At 37.8% G+C, this 24133-nt stretch overlaps 1 protein-coding gene across 1 annotated transcript; it reads right to left on the bottom strand.

The window, feature by feature from the left end:
* Positions 1 to 4597: 4597 nt before the first annotated feature.
* Positions 4598 to 23793, bottom strand: SELENOF (selenoprotein F). The gene is made up of 5 exons (XM_009088566.4): positions 23646 to 23793; positions 21856 to 22023; positions 10946 to 11009; positions 7263 to 7312; positions 4598 to 5596 (listed from the first exon to the last, which is right to left on the bottom strand). The coding sequence occupies exons 1-5, from the start codon at positions 23712 to 23714 to the stop codon at positions 5465 to 5467; spliced, it is 483 nt and encodes a 160-aa protein (XP_009086814.2). The 5' UTR covers positions 23715 to 23793; the 3' UTR covers positions 4598 to 5464.
* Positions 23794 to 24133: the final 340 nt, after the last annotated feature.

Here is a 24133-nt window from a genome sequence, read left to right on the forward strand (position 1 = left end):
GAGGGAGATGCTGCTCTGGGGTCAGAGGTCCAGGCTGAGATGAGGGGTCATGGAGAGACTGTCCCATGGCCAGTGGCACACCTCTGACTCTATGCAACCAGGAAAATCAGGTTGTGGATCTTTTTTGTCACAGTCCCTTCAGCAACCTTTTGGGAAGGTCGAAAGTGGCACTCGGCCAGTGCCGTTGGGTCTTGCTGCATGTGGTGCCCCTTCACAGGGAGGCCAAGTGTCCTGTGTGAAGAAAGCCTGGCCAGGCTCTCAGGGAGGTGTGTGGCATGGGGGGGGGCTGGAGTTTAGAAATGACAGGTCATAAAACTTGATACAGTGTGACTGATACAGATAATTGAATAAAGCATTAGCAAGACTCCACTCTGGAGACATGAAGCAGCAGGGGCAGCCTGGCTGAGCACGGTTGTGGGTGTTTCCTTACTTCCACACTCCACTGAGAGTGGAGGGAAGCTGTGATTGTCATCTTATTACAGCTCTGCTGTCAGACTCAGGAGGGGAAAAAACCAACCCGGCATTATCAGAAATCACAATATGACTGGAAACTCCACAGGTTGGAGCCTACCTGCTCTGAGAACAGAGGCTCTGAGGTGTTTCACCATGATCCAGCCTGTTGCTCGAAGATGTGTCTGTCATCAATACCTTTCCTTATCAAAGATCAAGTGCTTTACCAAAAACTGGGTCAGGTGGCCTAAAACCTAGAGTAACACTGAGAAACCAGGTCATTGAATGCAGGGGGAAAAGGCAGAGCAAAAATATTATCTGATGATCCTGCTCTCTGCTTATCCTCCTGCACCAAACATCTGTGTTTGCCCATGGAATTTCCTAGTCAGGAATAGCAGCCAAGAGAGAGGTTTGACAGACATCCTGCCTTGAAATGACATACAGTCTGCACCAGAAAAAAGTGGAAATTTTACTGTGCTCATATTTAAGATGAAGAATGCTTTAGTCTGTCCTACAAGTCTTACTTCAATTTTTAAGTAGACAGAAAGGTGCCGGTGAATTTAACTAACCTAGTTAAATTCAACCTCAAAAGATCATTATCAAGAGAACATCCCAGAGTATCTTTCCTGATTCTCCTCCCATCCCACTGTGGAAAGAGAGCAGGAGGCCGTGTGGTACTTCAGCTGCCAGCTGGGCTTAAACCATGACAGCTTGAGAACACAGCCAGAGAGCAGACAAAATGGACTATGACTCAAAAGCAGTGCTGGCTTGATGCAAGAGTAAATAATGGTCAACTCTTTTGATCACAGTTGCCTTAGTAGTGGGAAGTGCTGAGAGAACTCATCCATGTCCCAGGGTTTACACACTTTAACTTGCACACTGGTGGACACTTGCTGAAGTGAGGCTTTCACTTTAGGAGGAGCAACTGAAACATGTTGTTAGATACCTTATTTCTTGGACAGCAACAAAGCTGATGGGCATTCCTGAAGATGAAGGCAGCCTATTTCAGAACATAACAGATAATCAGTACTCTTTGAGACAGTCTGTGATCACTTGGTGCTATGGTTCCAGTTTAAATCAATAAATACTAGAATACTCTGATCACTTCTGTAGTCTGTCTCCTGTCTGAGCTCACTAGTCAGTAATTTCATAATGCACTGCCTTCTATCCATCCTTCATGACCAGCGATAGGAAAAAATTACTGCTGATATTCTCCACTACCTTCTGCTTAGACTTTTTATAACTGCATTTAGGAGTGAAGCTGGTGTTGCAGGCTGGCTGTTCTGTCTCCTTGGCTATCTTCTCCCTTGGGTTCTTCCTCTTAAGACATCACAGCAAATTTGTTTCAAAGTAATTGTGTTGAGCATCAACAGTAAACAACTTAAGGAAAATCACACAAGTTCAGGAAGTTATTTTTAGCTGTTTTGTACAGAAATACTCTTGTGTTTTAGCATTTCATGGACCCTTCTCAGGCACAGTTGACAAATTTCCAAGTCCATTTACTTTAAGTGACCAAAGCAAACCTAGCAAAGAAAATTTAATGCTTTGCCTGACCTTCCTTACACAAGCCAAGTACTGGCAAATGCCAGTGTTCCTTGCAAGGCACTCTTGAAAACCATCCTGTTAGAATTGAGCCTGCTTGCCTTTATGCACAGAATGTGGAAAAATTCTACTGCAGCTCTTACAATCCAGCATACATGCCAATGAAGTAGAATGACACCTAAAACTTTTTTTTATTTTTTCTTTTCTTTTTTGTTTTTTTTACATGAGGCGTGGTGTCTAATCTCCCTGGCTGAACACCAGAAGATATATTCTGATTCTGAAAGCTCAAGTTCAAAACCACAGAGATTCTCAATAGGGGCTCAGGTTTCTGAACAGATTTTTTGTGTGTGCTTTTCATTAAGTTGGCTATCTGTTCTTGTTCTGTCTGCTGAAACAATAAAACAAGCACAGAGTGGAATACTTGCTTTCTTCCCATGACTTTAATATCTGCTGGAAGGTTTCCCTTAGCTCTGAAACAGATTTTTGCTTGCTACAATCACGTTATTCAGGTTCACATTACAGGAATCTATGACTAAGCAAGTACCCAGGAAACCCTTCCAAGTGGTTTGTACACTATGCTTCAAGTTCCTCTACGTATCATATATATGTGTAAAATGCAGTGTACAACACACTTTTTCCTTAAAAGCACAGATATTGTCTCCTGCAAAAAGATTGCTTTCTTTTCCTTCTTAAAAGATAGGAGTAGTAGATGGACAGTTCATGTTCCAAATCAGTCATGCATGCTTGCTGCTATTATTTGTCCTTTCATTAACTCTGAAGATTTGGCACAACAAGAGCATTATATAAGATTAAATAATTCTTACATAAGTCTGAGTGAATGCCTTTCATGAAGTACGGGGTACTTATCATGGCTATAAGTAAAAATGAATCACTTCCTTTTTAAACTGGAGCTTTCAACCTTGTATTCTGTGTGGTTAATTGCCACAAACCAAAATAACCTTTTGAGCTCTATGAATTTTCACAGCTGCAGACTGGAGGATAAAACCTCTCACCAATAAATAGAAACTTAAGAATTTCCAAAAGAAATTATTCCCCACTCTAATTGCCTCTTTTAGCACAAAGCCCAGCTCATTTATGCCAGAATGTTAAATGTTCCTAACAGGTCCATAGAGCCAAGAACCTGAGTATCATCTAAAGGACAGAATGAGAAAGAATAACGGCAGGACAGTATGAATTCCACACTTTACAGCAGCACAGAGCACAGCCAGCAGGTCAGGAAGAGTAGATAATTAGCTCTTGCTAAAAGCTGCAGACTGAATAAGATCAGGGCTCAGCAGCCCAGTGACAGAATCAGGGAGCACTCTGAACATGTCCCTGCATATAGGGAATGACAGGAATGTACCTTGTGCATGCTTTTAAACTGTGGGAATATGGATCCAAGGCCAGCTTAGTATGTGGAATAGGAATCAGCAAATCTGGAACCTAGGAGGAAAGTGAGAGAAAGGCTTATTTCCAGTGTCCTTAACAGAAATACTTGAGAACCAGTACTGGAAAAAGTCAGAAATTGCAGAAACAGCACTGGGACTCTGTTGTAAAACTCAGTTATGCTGGAGGAAAAATTCTTTGGCCTGTCATCCTTCTCCAGTCTGGGAAGGTCATCTCCTGGTACGAGAATGAGTTCCTTGCTTCTCTGAAAGACAAGCAAGAGCAGTTGTGAAAGATATGGTGTAGGAAGACAAAACCTGTTAAGTACTGGGTTGGCAGTAGGAAGACATGGAAATAAAAGGGAGGCTGAAGGTCAGAAAACCACTGGCTGTCATGTTAAGGAGGGAAGTGGAAAGAAATGAGGAAAGCACAGAGAAGTATTTGATAGATATCAAATGAAACAAACAATCTCACTGAGGAATGGTAAAGAGTACCTAAAGCTGGAGAGAAGAACAAGGTTAAAAATATTCTGCTAAAACAATGTGGTAAGTCATCAATACAGAAACTGTTGGCAAACGCAGGAATGGCACGTATTGGATATAGTCAGTATATTAAAAGACCAGTGGATGGCAGCATATTTTTACTACCAGGTTACAGGGTTGTCATGCCACATGTTTTGGCTGTAGCTCATCTGCTGACTAACACAGCATGTGTCCCAAGAACAAATCCATGTTTGACTCTGGTAAGTCAGCACAAGCTGCAAAGATTTGTGCTTTTTATGTACAGATCATGTTTCTCCAAGACAGTGGTGACCTCTATTGTAGCTGTCTCACACTGAGTCACCTGGAAGATCAGGAGCATATTCACAAGAATAGGAGTCAGCTGCACACAATCTCTATGAGTTTATAAGAATATTTTGGGAATAAAAACTCCAAATGCTATGCCTGAAGAATACCCTTATGGTATTACTTCTGATAGTTCAGTATTATCTCAGTCCCAGGTTTATTGTTCTGCTATGAATCTGATGATTTCAGCTCAAAAGCTGGGAATAAAGTCTGTAAATTATTGAAAAATTTTTTGATATAAAATTATATATGAAGACAAAAACTGTGTACCACTTCAGGTCATAGCATAACACCCATCCAGCCCAAATCTGGTGAGCATGAAGTAATTACAGCAAACATTTATTTGCTAACGAGACTTTAAAAAAAAAACCACATTATTCTTGATTACCATATTTATTGACGCTAAGTGGAAAAAACCCCAACAAGTCTTAATGGATTTGACTCATTACCATACATACTGTCTATATTCCCTGTTCACATAAATTTCAACTGAGAAAGAAAAACACACATTTTAAAGGAACAGTTTCTAAATTAATTTCATAAGTGAACTTCCAATGACCTTCTGAAAGTTGGAAGGAAAGCTTTTTCAAGAGTTATAGCTCATGTTTTCTGAAGCAAAACACTTGATGTAAAGCACACCTGACATCTGACTTCATACACCTCAGAGGTTTTCTATGTAGTCTTCACTAAAGTGTACTTAATAAATGTTTCACAGTATCAGAGCATGAGCTCCTCCATCGGCTTTCAAACCTGTGAATTAGGTACTCACTGTAAACAAGGCTTCTATAAAAGGACAATTCAAATACAAAAAAAAAAAGGGCATTAGTAGCCAAGTTTCTTTGGGAGATAGACTGCATTTGGTTCTAACTTCCTTAAGAAAGAGCAGCAGACAAAAAGCATGGTAATAATTTCTATTATTTGAAGCTCTTCAGTTTTAAGAGCATTTGTAAAAACAGACCTGATTATAACAAACTGAGATTTGCATAATTAACTTTGAAACAAAGCATTCTTAGTGATAAATGCATTATGAGCCAAAATAATAATGTTAAGACAAGCTATTGTTTGTCAACTTGTCAGATATGTGTGCTGAAGCTTCCCTTCTAATTACAAGATGTAGTACAGCACAACAGATATTTTAAAACTAATACAGATGCTGGAATGTTTCTTCAATCGTAGTGCACTTCATCTGAGAAGATTACCATGACAAGATATGAAAAGGAAAGAGGACAGAAAGCAATGATTTATAGACGTTCTAATTTTTCACTTAGAAATTCTTCCACACTGTCTGTGTTCCACTTGAGGATGCTCAGTTCTTCTGCAATGTTCCCACTGTCGTCCAGCAGCTTTAGTACAGGGTCAGAACCACGCACATACTGGGGGCAAAGAAGAAGAGTCAGTTACCTTGGTTGGCAAATGCATCCTCCATACTAACACTGCGCCTGCTCTCAAATGATTTAAATCAGTTCAGGCTTCTGACTTGCATTTAATGTCAGAAAGTGGAGGAACAAGTCAAATGAAGGGGGGTGGAGGTGGGTGTCAGAAACCTCTCCTTGTTCTCCTTGGTGCACCACAGCAGTCAATGGCTGTACAGAGGGGCACGACCATTGGCCTGACTTTGAAGGAGGGTATTTACTCCAACTGTTTTAAGTTGCTAAAGCTGGATTTTTGATGATGAATGATTTTTCTTATATGATCAACAGCCTTTTAGCATTTTAGAAATTCTGAGTCACTTTAACAGGTCAAAGTTCTACTATCAATTTCTAATGTAATCACATTCTTTCTTGCTGTGTTGTATCTGTGCCTACTATGCTTTGCTGGTAACATAATTCTTCAGTGCTTCTCAAACTCACTAAGTTCCAAATTAAGTAATACAAATAAATGCTTTTAACAGTGTCAGAAAGATCTGACCATTTAAGTTTATGGAAAGATTTCCCCAGGAGTATTCCACTTTGCTCAGCTGAGCTAACCTAGTTGGTTTTACTTAATGAAGCTAGTGGCACCACCATAGAGTTTTCCAAAAGTCCTGTTAAATAGATTCATTTGCACATATTTTTTTTCTGGTAATACTTGATACCAGTTGTAGTCTAGACTGCTTTGATGTTCAGTAAATCTACAAAGTTTAAAAAAAAAAAAAAAGAAACAGACATACGGAAGGAGAGAAAGCTTTTGAAAGAAACTGGAGGACACGGAGACATGAATGCGTGAGACAGACAGACGAAATCTGTTTTACATAGAATCTGCTGCTGAGAGGACAAATCACTTATTGCAGCCATGCATAGCTATGAAGTGATTCCAGATGGTGCCATTTGGGCAACGGAGATGGCAGGCACAAGATGTGAGAATCAAGATGTGTATCTTTGAAGTACACCTGAAGTTCACACAGGATTTTAAGAGGAAGGTGAAGCCTTAGATTAGATCTTGAAACCAAAGAATTGTTGGAGCTTAAGGCAGTGCAGCCTATGCAACTTTGCATATATGCAAGTCATAAGAAACACCATTCAGTATATGCATTTTTATAAAGCTGGGTGTCTGAAGTATATAGAGAAAAACCAGCACAGTAAAACACAAGGGAATTCTGAGGGTGAGAAGAAAAATCCAACAATCACTGAATGTATGGAAATGGCAGCTCCGTAAGAAAACTAGGGGAGAACAAAACAAGAGAAACTATGATAGAATAGCTTGAGTAAATCCAAGATATCTATAAAGTAAGAACAGAATATAAACATTCCTCAGATTGTTTTCCAATCTACTATAGTAATAATTTTTTCTTGGATTAAAACCAACCAAACAACAATAAAATAAACCAGAACCTCACCACCACCAAAGAATTAGCACCAAACAGTTACTGAGCAGTTAACAAATCAGACATTACTATCAACATTACTAACAGGAATTCATAAAGATTCACACTGGCAATGCAAATATATGTCCTCTACTAAAGGATTACTTGATCAGCAAATAGGGAACAATCCACAGGACTGTCTCCACCAAACATTGTTCTTCTTGACATCGCAAACAAAAAAATTAGGCTATACTTACCTTGATCTGCAGCCCCCTGAAGAGTTTTGGCTTATCACTCCTGACAAAAGCTACAGTTTGGAGAAAAGAAAGAAAATCAAATTCTTCTCTACTTCCATAAAGTAGATTTATGCAAAATTAGTATTCCCCAAATTAATTTTTTTAAATTATGCTTTAAAAGATATTTTAATGTTAAAATCCTAGTACCTTCACAAAATTAATAATACTAAACTTATTATTCCAAAGGAACACCTCTTTTTGCTAGTAATCCAAACAGGAATTCTGTCTGCTTGGATTTTCCTTGAACACTAGTGCAACTGCGTAAGGCAGTTTATCTGCAGGCACAACTGACAGCCTTCAGCAGACCGGCCCATATGCTGCTGCTACGCAAATGTGAGGAAAAGCGTTGGAGCGATCAGAATCTGGCTGAGGATCAGCCTTGTGAGGGAGGCTGAATGTGACACCATCTCATCAGCACACTCCCCACACTGCAGCTCTGCAGGGGCCAGGGCACGCAGGAAGCTGTGGGGAGAGGTGTTATTCTGGTGAACAAGATGGTCAATCTTGTCTTGCAGAGATCTCTGAGATTATGTGTTGAAAACCAGCAACAAAACAAAGCTAGAAAACGGGAAGAGAAGCTCGTAGTTCCTCTTGACATTCCTGAAGGGAGTCGGTGTCAAGGCTCTATGGGCTGTCAGGCAGCTACATGGAGAGAAGGCAGGTCTGAGGTGGGCTGCTGCTGCACCACTCCCACCTGCAGCACCTGTCAGCAGGTACTAACAGCAGCACAGGCCCCACATCCCTACAGCACAACCCAGGCCTTGCATTAACCTTAACTCTGTAAAGACAATACGAAGTATTTCAGGACAAAGTGTGAGCATAATCCCCTACTTCCTAAGACTTCACCCTAATGAATGTCTGAGTTCTAGAAATATTTAAAATTTATTTAGAAAATAACAGTTCTCATTCTTCCTTTTCACCTGCTAAAAGCTGAATTTACTGTCTATATTGAGATTAGGTGGATTCAGGTTGCTCCTGTAGCATGTCAGTAGCATCTCACCAAAGGTGAACCCTGTCAGTACAGACTGACTCCTACAAGGGTGCCAGCTGCATGTTTAAAGCTGCTTTTCCAAGGTTAGACAACAATGAATCTCTCACAAATTGCAGTGCATCCAGCTGGCGCATGGAGATGAGTGTAACCTCAGGACTAATGTTTCATACTGCTTGACAAAGTGTAGTGCTTTCCTCAGTAATTGCACAGATATCCCCTGGCATCTTTATTCCTATCTTCACTTTACTGCAGACAGTTACCTTAACACTTTCCCAGCATGGTTATACAGAGTGGCACTTACTTTCTTCCCTCTTTCACTGAGTTCCCAGTACAGATAAAAATCATACACACTGCTTGCTGCACCAACTACTACACAATATAAACAAGTTAAAAAAATACCAACGGCCCATGGAGCTGCCAGATGTACCAAGCCCCTGAAGAAAATGAGTTGTATCATTCAAATTGTCTTTATTCTTTCTACAGACTATGCACTGATGTCATTGAAAGCTGTGTATAAACTTCAAATAGGACAAAATAACCAGTACTTGCTCACATACTGCAGTTTGATTCTGATTTAAAATCAAAAATGTATTTTCAACTTCAGTGTTGCCCATGCCCTTGTGACATGTTGTCTTGGTTGTCATCAAAAGTAACATGCAAAAAAGCAGCAAAGATATTTCTTATTGTTTGTTAAGTCCATAACCTGTTGAAGTGTTTCTGGAGGAATTTTTCCACATTTTTCTTCAACTTAAATCTAAAGCTGAAATCAGTCTCTAGAGCTTTATATGAAAAGAAGGTTGTAAGAAGCAGTCTGTACAGTGGGTGACTACTGCAAAATGGTAAGAGAGTAGTAAAATGGATAAAGTTTCTGAAGCAAATCTGAACTCTGGAACTTGACTGTAATAAAAAATTGCCTTTGGGAGGAACCTCAGGTTACAGCACTTCAAGCTTGTAACAGGTGTGAGGATTTGTTACTTGAGTGATGAAAGCTTATTTGGACATGAGAGGCTGTTCTCTGGCTGCAGTGTTGGACTGAACAAGCTCACATAAAGTAGAAACAGCATTAGGTGGAAGCAGAAAGTATTCCATAGGCAGCATTACATTCTGCCACATTAAAAGTGGCTATTACACACTTGTATCAATGTCAAATGTCTAAATCTTCTGAAAGCTGAAGCACTACAGAATGCTTTTCCTGCAATTTTAGACAGCTGGAACAAAATTAGTTTCTGTTATGGCATATTTATTTCTAATGCTGATCATAGTGACTTTGTGCATCACTCACTTGAATTTGCAATGCAACAAAGAGATACACTCAATGTACAAATAATCTGTATATTCTGAATTTCGGAAGCTAAAATGAGAAACTCAAATACTGACATGTGTTAAAAACACGGATGCCCCCATCAAATGCTGGTTTTTTTTCTTTCCACAAAATCAGTCCTTGAGTTGAATTAGCAGCCTTTGAAATGATGAGGTCAGGAAGTCAGCTACAGTGCACATTTAGGGACATACGACTGCTTGCTTATCATGGGATGTGGTGCATATGTTCCACCTTCACATTGCTCCAACACCTTCCCCTCTATACCCTGACATCAACATTGCTTCTTATGGTTCTGCACATCATCTATACACCATTATTTAGTTTGGTGTTTAATACTAAATCCCATTCAAGCTATCTCCCCCTTTGCTTCTCTCTGTAGCAACTTTAGGAATTACCCACCACAGAGAAACAAACCTTTCCCTAAACTGTCTGTGGATAAGCAGGAGAGGCATTTTCCACTGTGACTTCTGTAAGGTGAACCCTGAGCTCAGTCCATGACACCATGTTCTGGTGGAATAAACCCCAGACCAGAAGTCAGAGCTGTTCACACCTGTCTGACGAAGTTATCTCCTCACGCCCCTCAAGTACGACAAGTCATTTAAAGAATTCTCATTTGGCCATTTTATACAGTGGAAAAGAGAAAAGAGCTCTGGCTTTGTCATTCAATTCAGCTGTGGGGGCAGAGGTGTCAGGAAAGGATATAATGCGGTACAACTTATGTAAATTGTAACCTGTTTTAAAACCCTTTTTTCCCCACTTTGTCAGCCACTTTCAAACAGGTATTAATACTTCCCACAGTAGATGGAGACATGCTGTTTGTGCAATTTTAAATTCTAAAGTTAGATTAGTACTTATGTCCAACTATGTCCAAAGGTACAGCATTAGGGAGTATGGTATTAGGGTCCTCATTACAGGAAAAAAACCCCAAAATAAACATAGTACTGCTATTACCTAAGCTCCTCCCTAATTTATAAGAAAAGTCCAGTTTGAAATTTCTCACATATTCTTTTCCTGCAGCTTCCTCCCACCAGACACTGATGGTACTGACTTTCCTTTTGCTCTACTGTATTCCACTCCTGTTAGTTGACTGTCATTATCCACTGATAAAACAATTATATGGCAGGATCTGTGAAAATAAAATCGTTCCATAAGTGCACACTATAATTTCATTTATCAATTACTGGAGACCGGTTCTATGAGTTTCAGGTCAATGCAACTTTACTGATATAATATACTGAATTTATGACTACTTGTAATGTACTTAAAAGTACCTTTTGTCATTCAGCTGTGACAGTATTTCATATTTGAAGGAATACTAGTGGCTTTACTTACCCTGGACTTGAGGGAACCTTCCCAGTTTTCATCCACATACTTCTAGGACAGCTCCTGCATAAAGCTGTAATAATAAACAGAAGCTGTTAATGACAAAATAATCTAAATTACTAGTTTATTTATAGTGTGCTATCTGTTGAACTATTTTTCTCTGAGGTGACAATATGCTACTCTATTGATTCTAATTACAAGTAAGATCCTGATCCTAGACAGAATCACAGTTCCAGACCTGTCTCTGATTATGCAACAACTGACTGTTCACTCAGGATACATGATAATTTTAATTCATTATACTAAAAATGTAAAAACAACAAAAAAAGATCATTTGAGATATACTGTTGATGTAAGCAAAGTTGCCTTTAAAAAATGCAACTGGACATGTGACAACAGGAATTATGGGTCAGTAATAGGAAAACTATTCCTTCCTTTTTAAGATACTAACAAAATCTCATTAAATGAAATTTTAGTTTCCACTTTAAACCTAACTTGGACAGTGAAATATTTATAATAAAGAGAAGGCAGTAATTTTAAATTTCCCATTAGGGCTACTGGTAGATTTTATTTCATTGTGTTTGCAGAAAGAGGACAGATCACATGAACGGGCCTTAGGTGAAGCACTATGTACAGGCTGGGCTAACTCTGATGCTTGCACTTGGATGTCAGTCACTTCTGTCTGCTATGCAAGATACTCACAGTCAGTCGCCTTAAAATACAAGTTAAATTTTATATAATATGTATAAAAATGGTTCACCTAATTATCTTGCATGCTGTCATATTTGTAGACTATTTGATGGTTCTTTTTGCAACATGCAAATGATTCTATAGTTTGACAGATCTTAAATAAATTGACAATATATTTTCCAGCTACTAAAATAGAACTTCGTACTCCAAAGTAAGGCATTTTAATATTACACATAGTATATATACTATAGATATATAATACTGTATACCAAATCACATCCTTCCAAGCCTTAAACCCCACTGTTATAAATTAGCAGACAGAGTTAGTTTAATTTTAAATTTTTTAATTTAATTCATTACCTTTCATAGACAATTAAGACCTCTGCTTTCATGTTCTTTTAGACAGTGTTTTCATAACAAATGTGCAAGTCTGAGTACAGAAAATATAACCTTACTGAAATTACCTAAATTCATGTTTCACTTAAACTATGAACTGTGAGCACAAGTAATTAAAACTAACTTTCATGAACCCATCTGAAAAAGCAAACCACACATGATAAAACAGAAATCTCCAAGACAATTTTATTAACATTCTGTCACCTATCACATGGAGGCATTATAGGGCAGCTAAAAATACGTGTTCATTTCTCAATATTCAAATTCTGATTCAGGGCCAACTCAGTATTTGCTTAAATATTATGAATTAGAACACAACAAATACTCTAATAATTTGCAGGGAAATGACAAATTCTCTCTTGGCATGAACTAATCAATGATCATTACTTCCATGGGAACTTGAAAAGAAAATGTTACACTGCATTATGTTCAGAACAGCATCTCAGAAATCTGCCTAGCTACAGATAAATTTTCAACTAAACATTGTATTTAAGATAAAAACCTAAGATTTGACTGTTAAAACCCAGAAATACTATGAAACAATACTCAAGAGAACATAAATACTAGACTTTTAAAAAGCTTTTTCACCACCCAACTCAAGGTTTTAATTTGAAAAAGCAGTGATAAACAGCTCAGATACTAGCTTGCATAATTAAAATTTCTCTGGAATTAAAACATGAAGTAGTTACAAAGATGGAGAAAACATGGCACAGGGTTCATAAACTTCACTTACCTTGTCTCTTTTTTTTTAAAAAAATTCAACAGTTCTATCAGCAATCCTAGATTTAGATACTCCTTTGCATACTCACTAATCCACTGAACATTTATTCTGATTTCTCTGATTCTGACCTTTCTCTGATTCTCTGAGCTATCTGCATTTTTCTTATTGAGAAGTCAGTATAAAGAAGTAGACAAAGGAATAAATAGCCTTCTATCTAGTTAATTAACTATTTTATATAAGTCTATCACAAGCTAGGTACACTCAAATTTAGCACAACAGTAAAATGAATATTTTTGAATTCTTATTACTGCAAATTGTTCCTAGTCGTTTTCCTTCCAAACACGAATTTTTATGGAACAAAATCACTGTAGAAATCTAAAATATGCAACACATTTTGTAACACCTCACTACTCCCAGTTTGTAATTCCAGGCCAATATCTTATAGAAATTTAACAAAGAAAACAGCTCAATCATTGATGTCTAAATTTTGAGCTTGTAATTCTGCCATAATTGAAACCCAAATGTTCTCAGACAAAAAGGTTTAGATTCATGCTGGGAATAACAGCTGCTTTCTCGATGGCTAGACCAGAAAAAAAGAAAAATCAACTGGCTTCATTTATAACTCTAAACAAAGGTGTCTTTTGCAAAAACCCAGGTTTATTTGCATCACTTGGCCCACCACAAAAGCCTAATTGTTAGTATCTACCATCTCATTGTGTCCAAAGCAGATGTTCTCCAAACTTCCTTGTGAAGGCAGTCTCTGTGTTCAAGTATTAATCAGAATGACATGTATCACATGGAGACACACAAACATCTCGAGTCAGTTCATTACACAATGCTTAACTCATGAGCTAGTTCATTTTAAAGTAATGCTTCATTTGTTTTAGTGCTCATGAAAGTGAGTTTAGTACTAGAAGCAACGAAATGAAGACACTCTAAACTATTACTGGTGTCCATGTTTAAATCCAAAACAAGTCCTGATTCATGTCTGCATCTATAAAAAGAACTTAGCTTTTTTTTATAACATTCTAATAGCATGTTTTCTAAAGTTACTGTGACAATATCTAAATTTTTCCCTCATCTTTTCCAAAGCATCAACTTGAGTTCAGTTTATTTCAAAAGTTGTTGGAAAGCATCTGAAACGCTTGTAACAGTCCATACTGATGCAATCAGGATGGTTCTTCACAAATGAAAAGAGACAAACCACATTATTGGTCATTTCTGCTTTAATTATGAAGGAGAATGCTAATTTTATCAAAATAAAACCTTTTTGCATGAGGATTGTGCTAGCTAAAAATAGGCATTGTAAAAATAAGGAACTATAACTTAAGTGAAAGAAAACTTTTCACCCGCTATTAGGAAAAGAATTCTGGAAGACACAATTCCAGCAGTGCTTCATTTATACATTGATATGGTATTGACATCACAGTTACTCATGGTGAAGACTCCAGAAGAAAAATGACATTCCTGCTACATAACTATTAATGTTTACACCCAAACAGGAATTCAGACCAAACTGAACTGCAAAAAGAGGTATTGAACAGAGATTACACCTTGATTGTAATAAAATTCTGTTAGATCAAAGATGGCAAAAAAGTTAAATAAAATACAGCAATTTAGACCCCATTTTACTTCTATGTTATTTATATTTTGCACACTGCTTTCTTCTAATTATTAATTCGAGGTGACCCTGCCTGACACAGGTTACAAAGTGTTATTCAGGGTGGATTTGTACAGCTGTTTGTAATCAGCTGACAGTACCAGCACATCTTAAAACATGAAATGAAACAGGCTGTTAAGGTACAGCCACAAAAGGGGCAATAGCTACTTTAAGGTACCTGGATTCTCTCCAATATGTGCATACTGTCCTCTCCTAATATCAAACAGTTTCAAAAATATAGTTACGTTTTGAGAATGAGCAGAAAAGCAAACTTACGACTACAGCTAAACCTCTAAAATTTTCACTTGTCTCAGGTACAAAGATTTCTTTGCCATTAAATCTTTAGTAACAACTCCCTTTCCAATGTAAACACTGTTTGTATGAAATTCACTGCAATTCTAATTTCATATTATGATATAAGCAGGCCTGCAGAAGACAGCTCCTCATCTCCTATTGACTTCCAAAAATTTCAGGAAAAATATGGATGTTATTATTCTTAATGGCCAAAATTCCTTAGTATATGCAAAATGGTACTGTTGAAAAATAGGGTAAATTATCTCTAATAAAAACATGCAGCTTAATTTTTACTGTGTTCCATCCAAACACACAGAAAGCAAACCAGGTTAATTAGTATTTGTTCTTCCTAGAAATTTACAACAAAAATTGATTTTATTGAACACTTATTTTGCTTTTTTTCTAAACTCTTCTAACTAGCAGTTAATTTGTGACTTTAACTGGAAAACTAGTCTTCTAAACTAGAAACCTTCAAAAGAATATACACTGAGATACAAATTATAAAATCTTTTCTATGGGAGAGAATGCACTTATATGGACAGCTCAAGATTTTCAAAATCCCTCTTCTCTTTCCTTTTCCTGGAGGCAGAACATGAGTAAGAATCTGTGGGTTAACAGGGAGCAGTCAGAAAGCCTCACTGCCAGGAACATTATGAATTACTGCTCTATAATACAGCAAGCCAAGAAAGTCATTGCCACACACATCATTCTGAACTGATGTCATCAGTAAATTTAGCATCAAAGCAACTTCTAGCACTGACAGCTCATTATCCTGTGAAGGGAGATGCCTAACTAAATAAGAGTGTGGAAACAGTCTAACAGTCAAAACCCAGTTATGTGAATCAGTGCTACTCCTGTGATTAGTGATATGTATTACAGGCAAATTGCTCTGAACAAAGCTGAGCAGAATCTAAGCTCTCATTTATTTGTGGGGAAGGAAATTCCAACTGAGTGCAAGGGTGAAAAAAAGTCACAATGATGGTGTTTAAGTACTGAGGAATTTACTAAGGAAGACTGTATAATCTGCATTATATGAGATCCTCAGAACTTTGAGTTTTGCTTTGAGTAGAAGACTCAAAGGAGACTTTTTATTCTGTGCATACAAAATGTAGTTGTGCATTACTATTCCATTCTTCAGCATTTAGGAAATGTGTCATCCACCACTACTTTTGGTGTTAAATGATACCCTCCTTGCAGGATTCTATAAACATTTGTGCTGTTTAAATCCAGTAACCACTGTAAAGTTCCAAACCAGCTTCTGCTCCTGGCAGCCTGTTTTTATTAACTTTGGTCTCTGCAATGTTTGGAGTAAGTTCATGTGAGCAAGAGATCTGGCATAAGCTTGAGAGAGAAAATGGAGAAGCTGAGCAACCACCAACTTTAGATCTCTGGAGCTGTCACTTGGATAAGGGGGTGTGAAGAACCAGTTTGAGTGGAATAGAGAAGGGTGGCAGAAAAAGGGCTCCTATGTACAGGCTCTCACTTGGACCTAGTCAGAATGATGCAAGCCAAAGAGAACAGATAGGAAGTTAACAGGTCAGGTTTCAATTCTGGACTACACCATCTGATTCTATCCAAGCACCTACTTACCTCTAGAAGTAGAATCCCTGAACATCTCTTTTACTCTCCAGTGTGTGCTTTTATTTAAAAATAAAGCATCTTAGAGTTGCAAAGAAAACAATGAGAACAGATCTCATGAGATATTTATTTGACTTTGCGCATTTCATTAATTTTGAGACTTTTACTTTTTTGAAGTTTCTTCAACAAATGTAGAGTCAAAGGCCAGTGCTTTATATCTAGATGGTCAGCCTTAATTAGCTAAAGCTATTCCATTGACCAGCACAGATGCACATCAACAACTGAAACTCACATTTAGCAAATTCATTTATTGTTTCCCTAACCTTTTTTTTTTTTCACTGATAAGATCAGATAGAGCTGTTCCTTGGGTAAGGCTTACCCTATTACAGACAGATAATGTATTTTATTTTAGTTTATCTGACAGAAATGAACACTTGGTGAACCTGAACCAAACAAAAGGCAGTAAATTTCTGTCTTAGTCATTGACTAGTTAGCTGCACTTTCCTTATCTAGGGCTACTTCTTGTCAACAATAATTTCCATTGCCAATAACATCATGTACAGAGGGAAGAGAAAGAGGGAACATGGTAAAGTTCCTGAGAAGGATATCCCTTGCAGCACACTTTTAATACAAGGAATGGTTGTGAATAATATTTTGAAGCAACAGTACTGGTAAGAGACTTTCTCAATTAGAGAGAACAGTGTCATATCAGATCCCCTAACCTCCCTATCAATATACCCCATAAAATCATTCCTGTATGAACTGTATGGGACACGTAGTTAAAAGCAAACTTTGAAAGGAGATCATACAACATACTAGTCTTAATTACAAAGTTCTGATTATTGAATGTTAAATAAAATATGCTGTCATTGGATCACACTGTTGTTGAAGACACACTTGCTAGAAAACCAATGTTGCAGTTTACAGTTAGGTAAAAGCACAATTTGATTTTTTACAAAGTATCGAAGAGATTTTACAGGACACATCAAAAGACAGAAAAAGATGTGGGTTTTGAGAAACAGCTAGAAGTAAACTACAATTCTTATTAATTTCTGTAATATTGATATGACTTACTTTACATCTCTGAGATGTCATTGAATTCTAAGCAGTTCTGGTTTTAACCATTGAGTTTAAAAACAGAAGTTCCAATGAGAGCAGACCTATTCACGTTAAGAGCCTCTGGCAGAACAAGAAAGCAGTCAACAGCAATTTGAATACAGAACTCTAATTAGTGCAACGAAAAGAAAAAAAAACAAACCTGAAAAATGAATGTAAATTGGGTCACACAGGAGTAACCAGAAGCATTAAAAGCGCTTCAGGTTATTCTACTTCCAGCAATTATTGTGAGTTTTGTAAACTATTTTTGAGTTTTAAAAAGCAAGTCTGAACAAAAATACCACCTTATTCCTCCTTATAATTCATGAGAACACATTTAAGAATTCTACATATGTAAATGGGTGGAGTTTTAAGAGCTTTCAATTTGTTTTGTTGCTTTTTTTTTTTAATAGAAGAAGCACCTAGTCTTTACACCTGGCGTCATGTTTTCTAAGTCACCAAACACTTTAACTTCACAATACAACAAATGCTTCACAGTAGAAATTTAAAATGCTGAAGTTCAACACATATCAGTGAGCAAAATATATTTTTCAATGCTCCATTTAGATATATTGATAACTTTTATGGGTTGTAGCAATCCTGCACAGTGCAACTATAAAATTTAATGTATTGCAAATTTTATCACAGAGTTGATTTTTAAAATCAATTTGGATTTTGACACACATATATTGTTGAGATAAATCTCAGATTATAATATACAATTAATGGAATATGCTTATAGCTATGTCTGAAATGATCACACAGCCTATAGGAAGCTGCAGATGGAGTGCAGCTATTTTCAGCTACTGCAAAATATGGACAATCTTCCTGCTACTACAATTTCATGCACAGTTAGCTTCACCTCCATTTCATCCTTCTCTGTTTTACACACCAGCAGTACTCTGCATCTGACAGACTGAGGCTTAAAACTTGCAGCTGTCTAAAGCAATACTGTTTAAGCTGGCTTCTGAATTAGTGTCAGACTGCATACAAAATCTCTAGGGGAGGAGAAAATAACCAAAACAATTTTCATTTTACCCACAGTCCAATTATGATGTAATTAAAATATTTCACTGGACAGGTGTCAGCAGAAGTTCAGAGCAAGACAAATTCTATGTAACAAGAATATCTCACAGCTATTTTCCACAATGTCAATTCACAAACTACCGGACCAATAACAAGAGCAGGATTAATAAATACACTTCTTTCAAGGCTATGAAACAGTTCAGATCTGTAAACATCTCATTTGAGGTTGCACTGATACTATGCAGCATGAAATATTTTTAGGCCTGAGGATATTTCACAGACCATTTATGAAAAGCAGCAATTCTGTAAAAATTCTCAGATAGATGTGCTATTACCTTTAATTTTAAATTCTCATTTAGAACTCAGCCACAAGTCATGCAATAAACTAACTCTTGCTTTTCCTATTTCTGATATTTGCCACATGGCTCCAAAGACAATAAAATTAAAATCCTGAAGCATGTCCTGGAACTCCAGCAGCTGCCAAGGCTGTTTGAGGCACAGCCATCCAAGGTGCTGTGCCACCTTCCGGGAAGCTGCGTCTCACCCTGGGATGGTGGCTCGCAGGAGGGCGATTCCTGCGCTTGGAGGATGCTCAAGCACAGAGTCACAGCTCCAGCAAATCCCAGAGCACCCCTGCTCTGGAGCTCAGCAACATGTCAGGCTGCTAATCAGAAAGTCAAACATCTTACACTGAGATGCAGGGTTTCAGAGTAAGATGAAAAATTCTACAAGCAAGAGGGTAGGACAAAAAAGCCTTTAAGAACTTTCAATATTAATTCACTATTTACTATCAAATTTTCATTAGAAAGATGATTTCTGTGGTAACAGGAGAAAAAAACCAGAGAAAATGAAAAACTATAGCAAAAGGCAGCATGCAGTTTTCACAGACTGCATACCTAGCACGAAAATTCTTGTTTAGTAAGAAGCTACTAAAAATTATATTGTTAACTTTTATGTAATAGTAAAATCTCAAGCTCAATTACAGACATCTGTTACAACCAGCACTATGTTAAAACACAAGTCAATTCAAAATGGGATGATTCTGAATACAATCTGTTAAGATAGTATTAACAGTCTCCAAACACCAATTTTCCACTGGCTAGTCTTCAAGAGAAATTACTGAGTATGAGTTTAAAAAAAAAAGTAAAACCTCCAAACAAATGCCAAGGCTGAAATATACATTGCTAAGAAGTAATACCACTATAAAAAATTTCCACTTTCTGAAACAGTGTTCATTATAAAATTAGAAATGATGCTATAAGAAATCATGTTAGAACAATCCGATATTTCCATTCATGCACACAACATGGAAAGCCTGCATTCAAACTCAGATATGAAAATGTATGAAAATACTATCATAATCAATCCCATACTTTAAGCTAATGCTTACCATATTATCTCCAAAACTCAAATATCATTTGTATTACATTTCTTCAGAAATATACAGAAATAAGGAAAGATAAAGTAATAATCAAAATCTACATTGTTCACACTTACTAAAAAGCCCAACCCCAAGAAAATGAAACTGGGTTAAACACAAGTAGATTAAAAAAACAACAACTTATAAGATACAATTTCTTGCTTCCTGTGAATATACAAGGAAATCTGGTCCACTATTAAAGAATTTGTCAAATACCCTTGAAACCCTGTCCAGCTCTGTGCTATTTACTTTACTTCATTGATCATGCCTAAAATAAAAAAAGTTTTCAGACTAATAATGTTTACAATGTGAAGTCCTGACCACAAAATGGCATTTGCTCATCCTTACACAGAAAGTGTAATTATCCACACAATGAAATCTAGGTCTGATTCAGGAAATTAAGAAGATTTTCTATTAATTTAATTTCTGTTATTTGATCAGAATATTAATTTTATTAATATTAATTAATAAAATTTATTAATATTAATAATATTAATTAATTTTATTAATACAATGTTCACAGTATAAGCTAACTTAAATCCTTCAGTATGTTATTGATAAATTGTTAAGACATTTTTCTCAGAAGTTATGTTGACAGAAATGCAAGATAGTTCCTCTGGCTTATTTCCCATCAAATGTCAACAGAAATTGTCCTGCTCCATAAGTTCTTGTGCTACATGTTATGCACAGAGGCAAAACTCTAGGAATATTACCTGAGCAAATGAAATCATCCTCTCTTTACACGACGACCAGAAGCCTTGCTGCTGCTGCCAGCACAACTGTTACTGAGCATGCTGGAGACCCTTTCTATTCTGCCACTCCCTGATAGTGCATTTCCTTAGACTTTATTCTGAAACTTCAGGTTTTGTGTTTGCATATGTATAGATATGTATATATTTATATATATGTGTATACACATGTAAAACAACTGGAGCTTTCCCCAGAGACAAACTTTCCTTTATAAGGTTCATATATCTAGCAAAGAAAAAGCCTTGCATATCAAGTCCTATAAGGATTGTATTAAAATATTACTTTGTTAATGCATAAAATTTACAACTTAAAGTCTGTCAATATTAGGAAACTACTAATTAAACTATGAATTCTCTGCCAATCTCAAACTTATGCTTCTTGATACTTAATATATTGTACCTAACACTGTTATCAGTGGTTTTATTAAAAATAAAAGGCAGACTTTCTTTTTTAAATATTAGGCTGAATTTAATTGACAGGAAAAGCCTGTTAGATTTCCTCATTAATGTCATTATATCAGTTATTTCACTATCTCCTAGCCATTAAAAATAATTTCAGCACCTCTCATCCTTGAAACCTCTACTTTCTTGATTATTAATTTGTCTTCAGTACATTCTAGAACTCCTAAATTACCACATATTAGAAAACATGTATTCTTTTCAAGAACTCTAAAAATTCTTCATTGATAACACACCTTAAGGATCACAGATATTTATTTACTATAGATAAAGGAAAGGTTTTGCCTTAAACAGACTCAAGCACAGCATGAGCTCTTAGAGGGATCATTCCCAAAATGCCCAGCAGTTCTCCCTGCTGCAGGATGGAACTGAGCAGCCCTGCTTCTATCAGGTTTGTGCCACTTCAGGAACTGATCTGGAAGCTGCAGCAGCCTTTTTGTGCCTGGGACTGAACTCAGTTATCCTGGCCATTGTGCTATGGGTCAGTGACCAAGCAGGAGCTGTCATCAAGCACCACTCTACTTATCCTCTTCTGCCCTCTTCCAATCCCATGTATCTTCCTTTTAAAAGAAGCTGGATCTAGTTCCCAAATATGGTCATGTCACACCAGAGAAGGGCTGCCAAAGAACCAAAGATTCCCCTGTTGGTACATGGACAATTTCACAGAAGTATGGCAAGTCTGCAAATCCAGACCCTGTAAATGTATATTGGGCTAGGAAAAACTGCTGCATTTTCCTCTTGATAACCCATGTCTTGATGTATTTTTAAATGAAAAGTTTCATAAACATGACATGTTAATTTATTCTGCAAGAGATTTGGTCCAAAACTCACCTTTTTAGTTTCCAGCTGAGCTTCTTCCTGGCAGCACTCCCTGCAGAACGGATCCAGCTGATTCAGATTGAACTGCCCAAGAAGGTTGCAAGAACTGCACAGCAAGTTACTGGAGAAGCCCAGCTCTCTGCAAGCTTCTGATGACAACTGTGCTCCATAAACACTTACCTGAAAGTCAATACAATGTTACACTTAGAATTAATAATTTTTTTAAAGATGGCTTTAAATGCTGTAATGATTAGAAGGAACTAGTTAGTCTCTTGAGACTGTTTTACAGTAATGCCTAAATGACCAGCTCAAGGGTTCAAAACACCACCCTATTGAGAAGGAGGGTCTTAACCTACCAGGGAATTCCAGACACTCATCATATGGACATTTCAAGGTATCAGAACTGCCAAAATTAACTTATATACACTTCTGATAGCTCTACTGCTTTTGTAGTGCTAACTTCCAAGTTAAGAAGGAAACCCAAAGGTTTCCTTCTTAACTTGAAGTTAATCAGCTGAAATGCACATGGTCACAGCTTTCCAAAGCCTCCTCTTCAAAAAGAATTTCAGAAAGTTTCAGATCATTGAAAACACTCCTGGAAAGTAATGCAACAGCTAAGCTCAAGAAAAATACAACTAGGAAGTGATGAAATTAACCAAAGTGCTCAACAAGACATACAGGTAGGATTTTAATTTCGTGTTTGCATTGATATTACAGGAAAATTACACATACTACTAAGTAGAAGTGCAGATTAAAACCTGCAATTATGATTTATCAGCAATACTTTACAACAGGCCATTCAATTATATGGCTTCTATGTAAAACACCAGTTCTGCTTTTAATGGGCAGCAAAAATAATGCAACCAATCGCAACACTTAAATGATATTTGGGTTTTTCTCAAAGAATCACTAAGGTTGGAAAAGACCTCCAAGATTATCATTGAGTCCAATCATTAACCCAGCACTACAGTGTTCAGCCCCAAACCTTGTCCCAATGCCACATCCATGTGCCTTTTGAACACTGCCAGGGATGGTGATTCCAGCAGCCTCTCTCCTGACACCTTTGCCCAGCAGATCCCTAAACAATCCATGGACGTAAGGCCAATGCTCTCCTGTGGATTTTTTTTTGGGCTGTGTGTGTGAGAAAGAACCAACCAAAACACTAACAGTGTATGAAAACAAGTATAGGCTCCGTAACATGATAATTCCTCATTCAAGCGGTTTTGGTTATATAGCAAGCTCAAAATACCTTGAGAATAAAAGTACAGAGAGGTAAAGGGAAAAATAAAGAGAAGAAAGTCTCTATCCCTAATATTTTAAATCAATTTTTAGTATCTTAACTATCATATTTTCCTGAAAAAATAAATCACTAATCATAATAAGTATCTCTGACTGGGACTAGAAAAAAACCCTCACACTCCAGAAAGCAAATTCCGATGAGAACAAAATCAGTTCAGGCACTTAGCAAGTGATGCTCCTCATTTCATTAGCGTTGTCTCCTTCAAAGCTTTGGCTCCAAATCTGTGTTACACTGTTGCTTCGTTTTCACACCAAATAATTTACTGTGTTTAAAAAAAGGCAGCACCAATACAAACTATTTTAGGAAGAGGGCAGAAATAGAGACCAGTTTCCTACATGGAAAGCAAAAGAGGCGGCTACGGCCGCAGGAGCGGGAGGAGACGTCCGCGCCTCCGCCCCGGGACACGTCTTATGCCGCCTTCCCCGCCCTCACAGCCGCTCCCTCTCTCAGGAGCTGCAGCCGCGCTCAGCCCCGAGCGCGAACGCGCCGGATCGGCTCTCACCGCCTGCAGCCCCAGGAGCCAGCACAGCCAGCGCCGCCCCAGCGCCCCAAGCTCGGCCGCCGCCGCCATCTTGATGCCGGAGCGCCCCTGCCAGCGCCGCCGGGGGCCGCGGAAGGACCTCACCCATGGCGGGTGACCGACACACTGCCTGATGCGGGAGAGCATAGACTAACTCCCAGCCCCCGGCACTGCAAGCAGAAACTGCTAACCCAGAATATCTTGTGGAATTCTAGAGCAAAGACATTTTAGTCTGTTCGAAGCAGTGCTTCGCAGCGGGGCTGGAAGAACTGCCGTTCCCCAACGCTGGTCCGGCATTGCGGAAACAACCTCTCATAAAACCCTTTCCCCTTTCTCGGAAACTGCCAACCGGCACATCGGCCCCCAGCCCGGTGACCGACAGCCAGTCCGACCAATAGTATTGTGCTTTCTCCACGGCCAGTGGTGCCTCTACCCAACGAGGTTGGGCGGATGGGCGGGAATTCAAGCGG

Source organism: Serinus canaria, chromosome 8, assembly GCF_022539315.1.
Source record: "Serinus canaria isolate serCan28SL12 chromosome 8, serCan2020, whole genome shotgun sequence".
NCBI lineage: Eukaryota > Metazoa > Chordata > Aves > Passeriformes > Fringillidae > Serinus > Serinus canaria.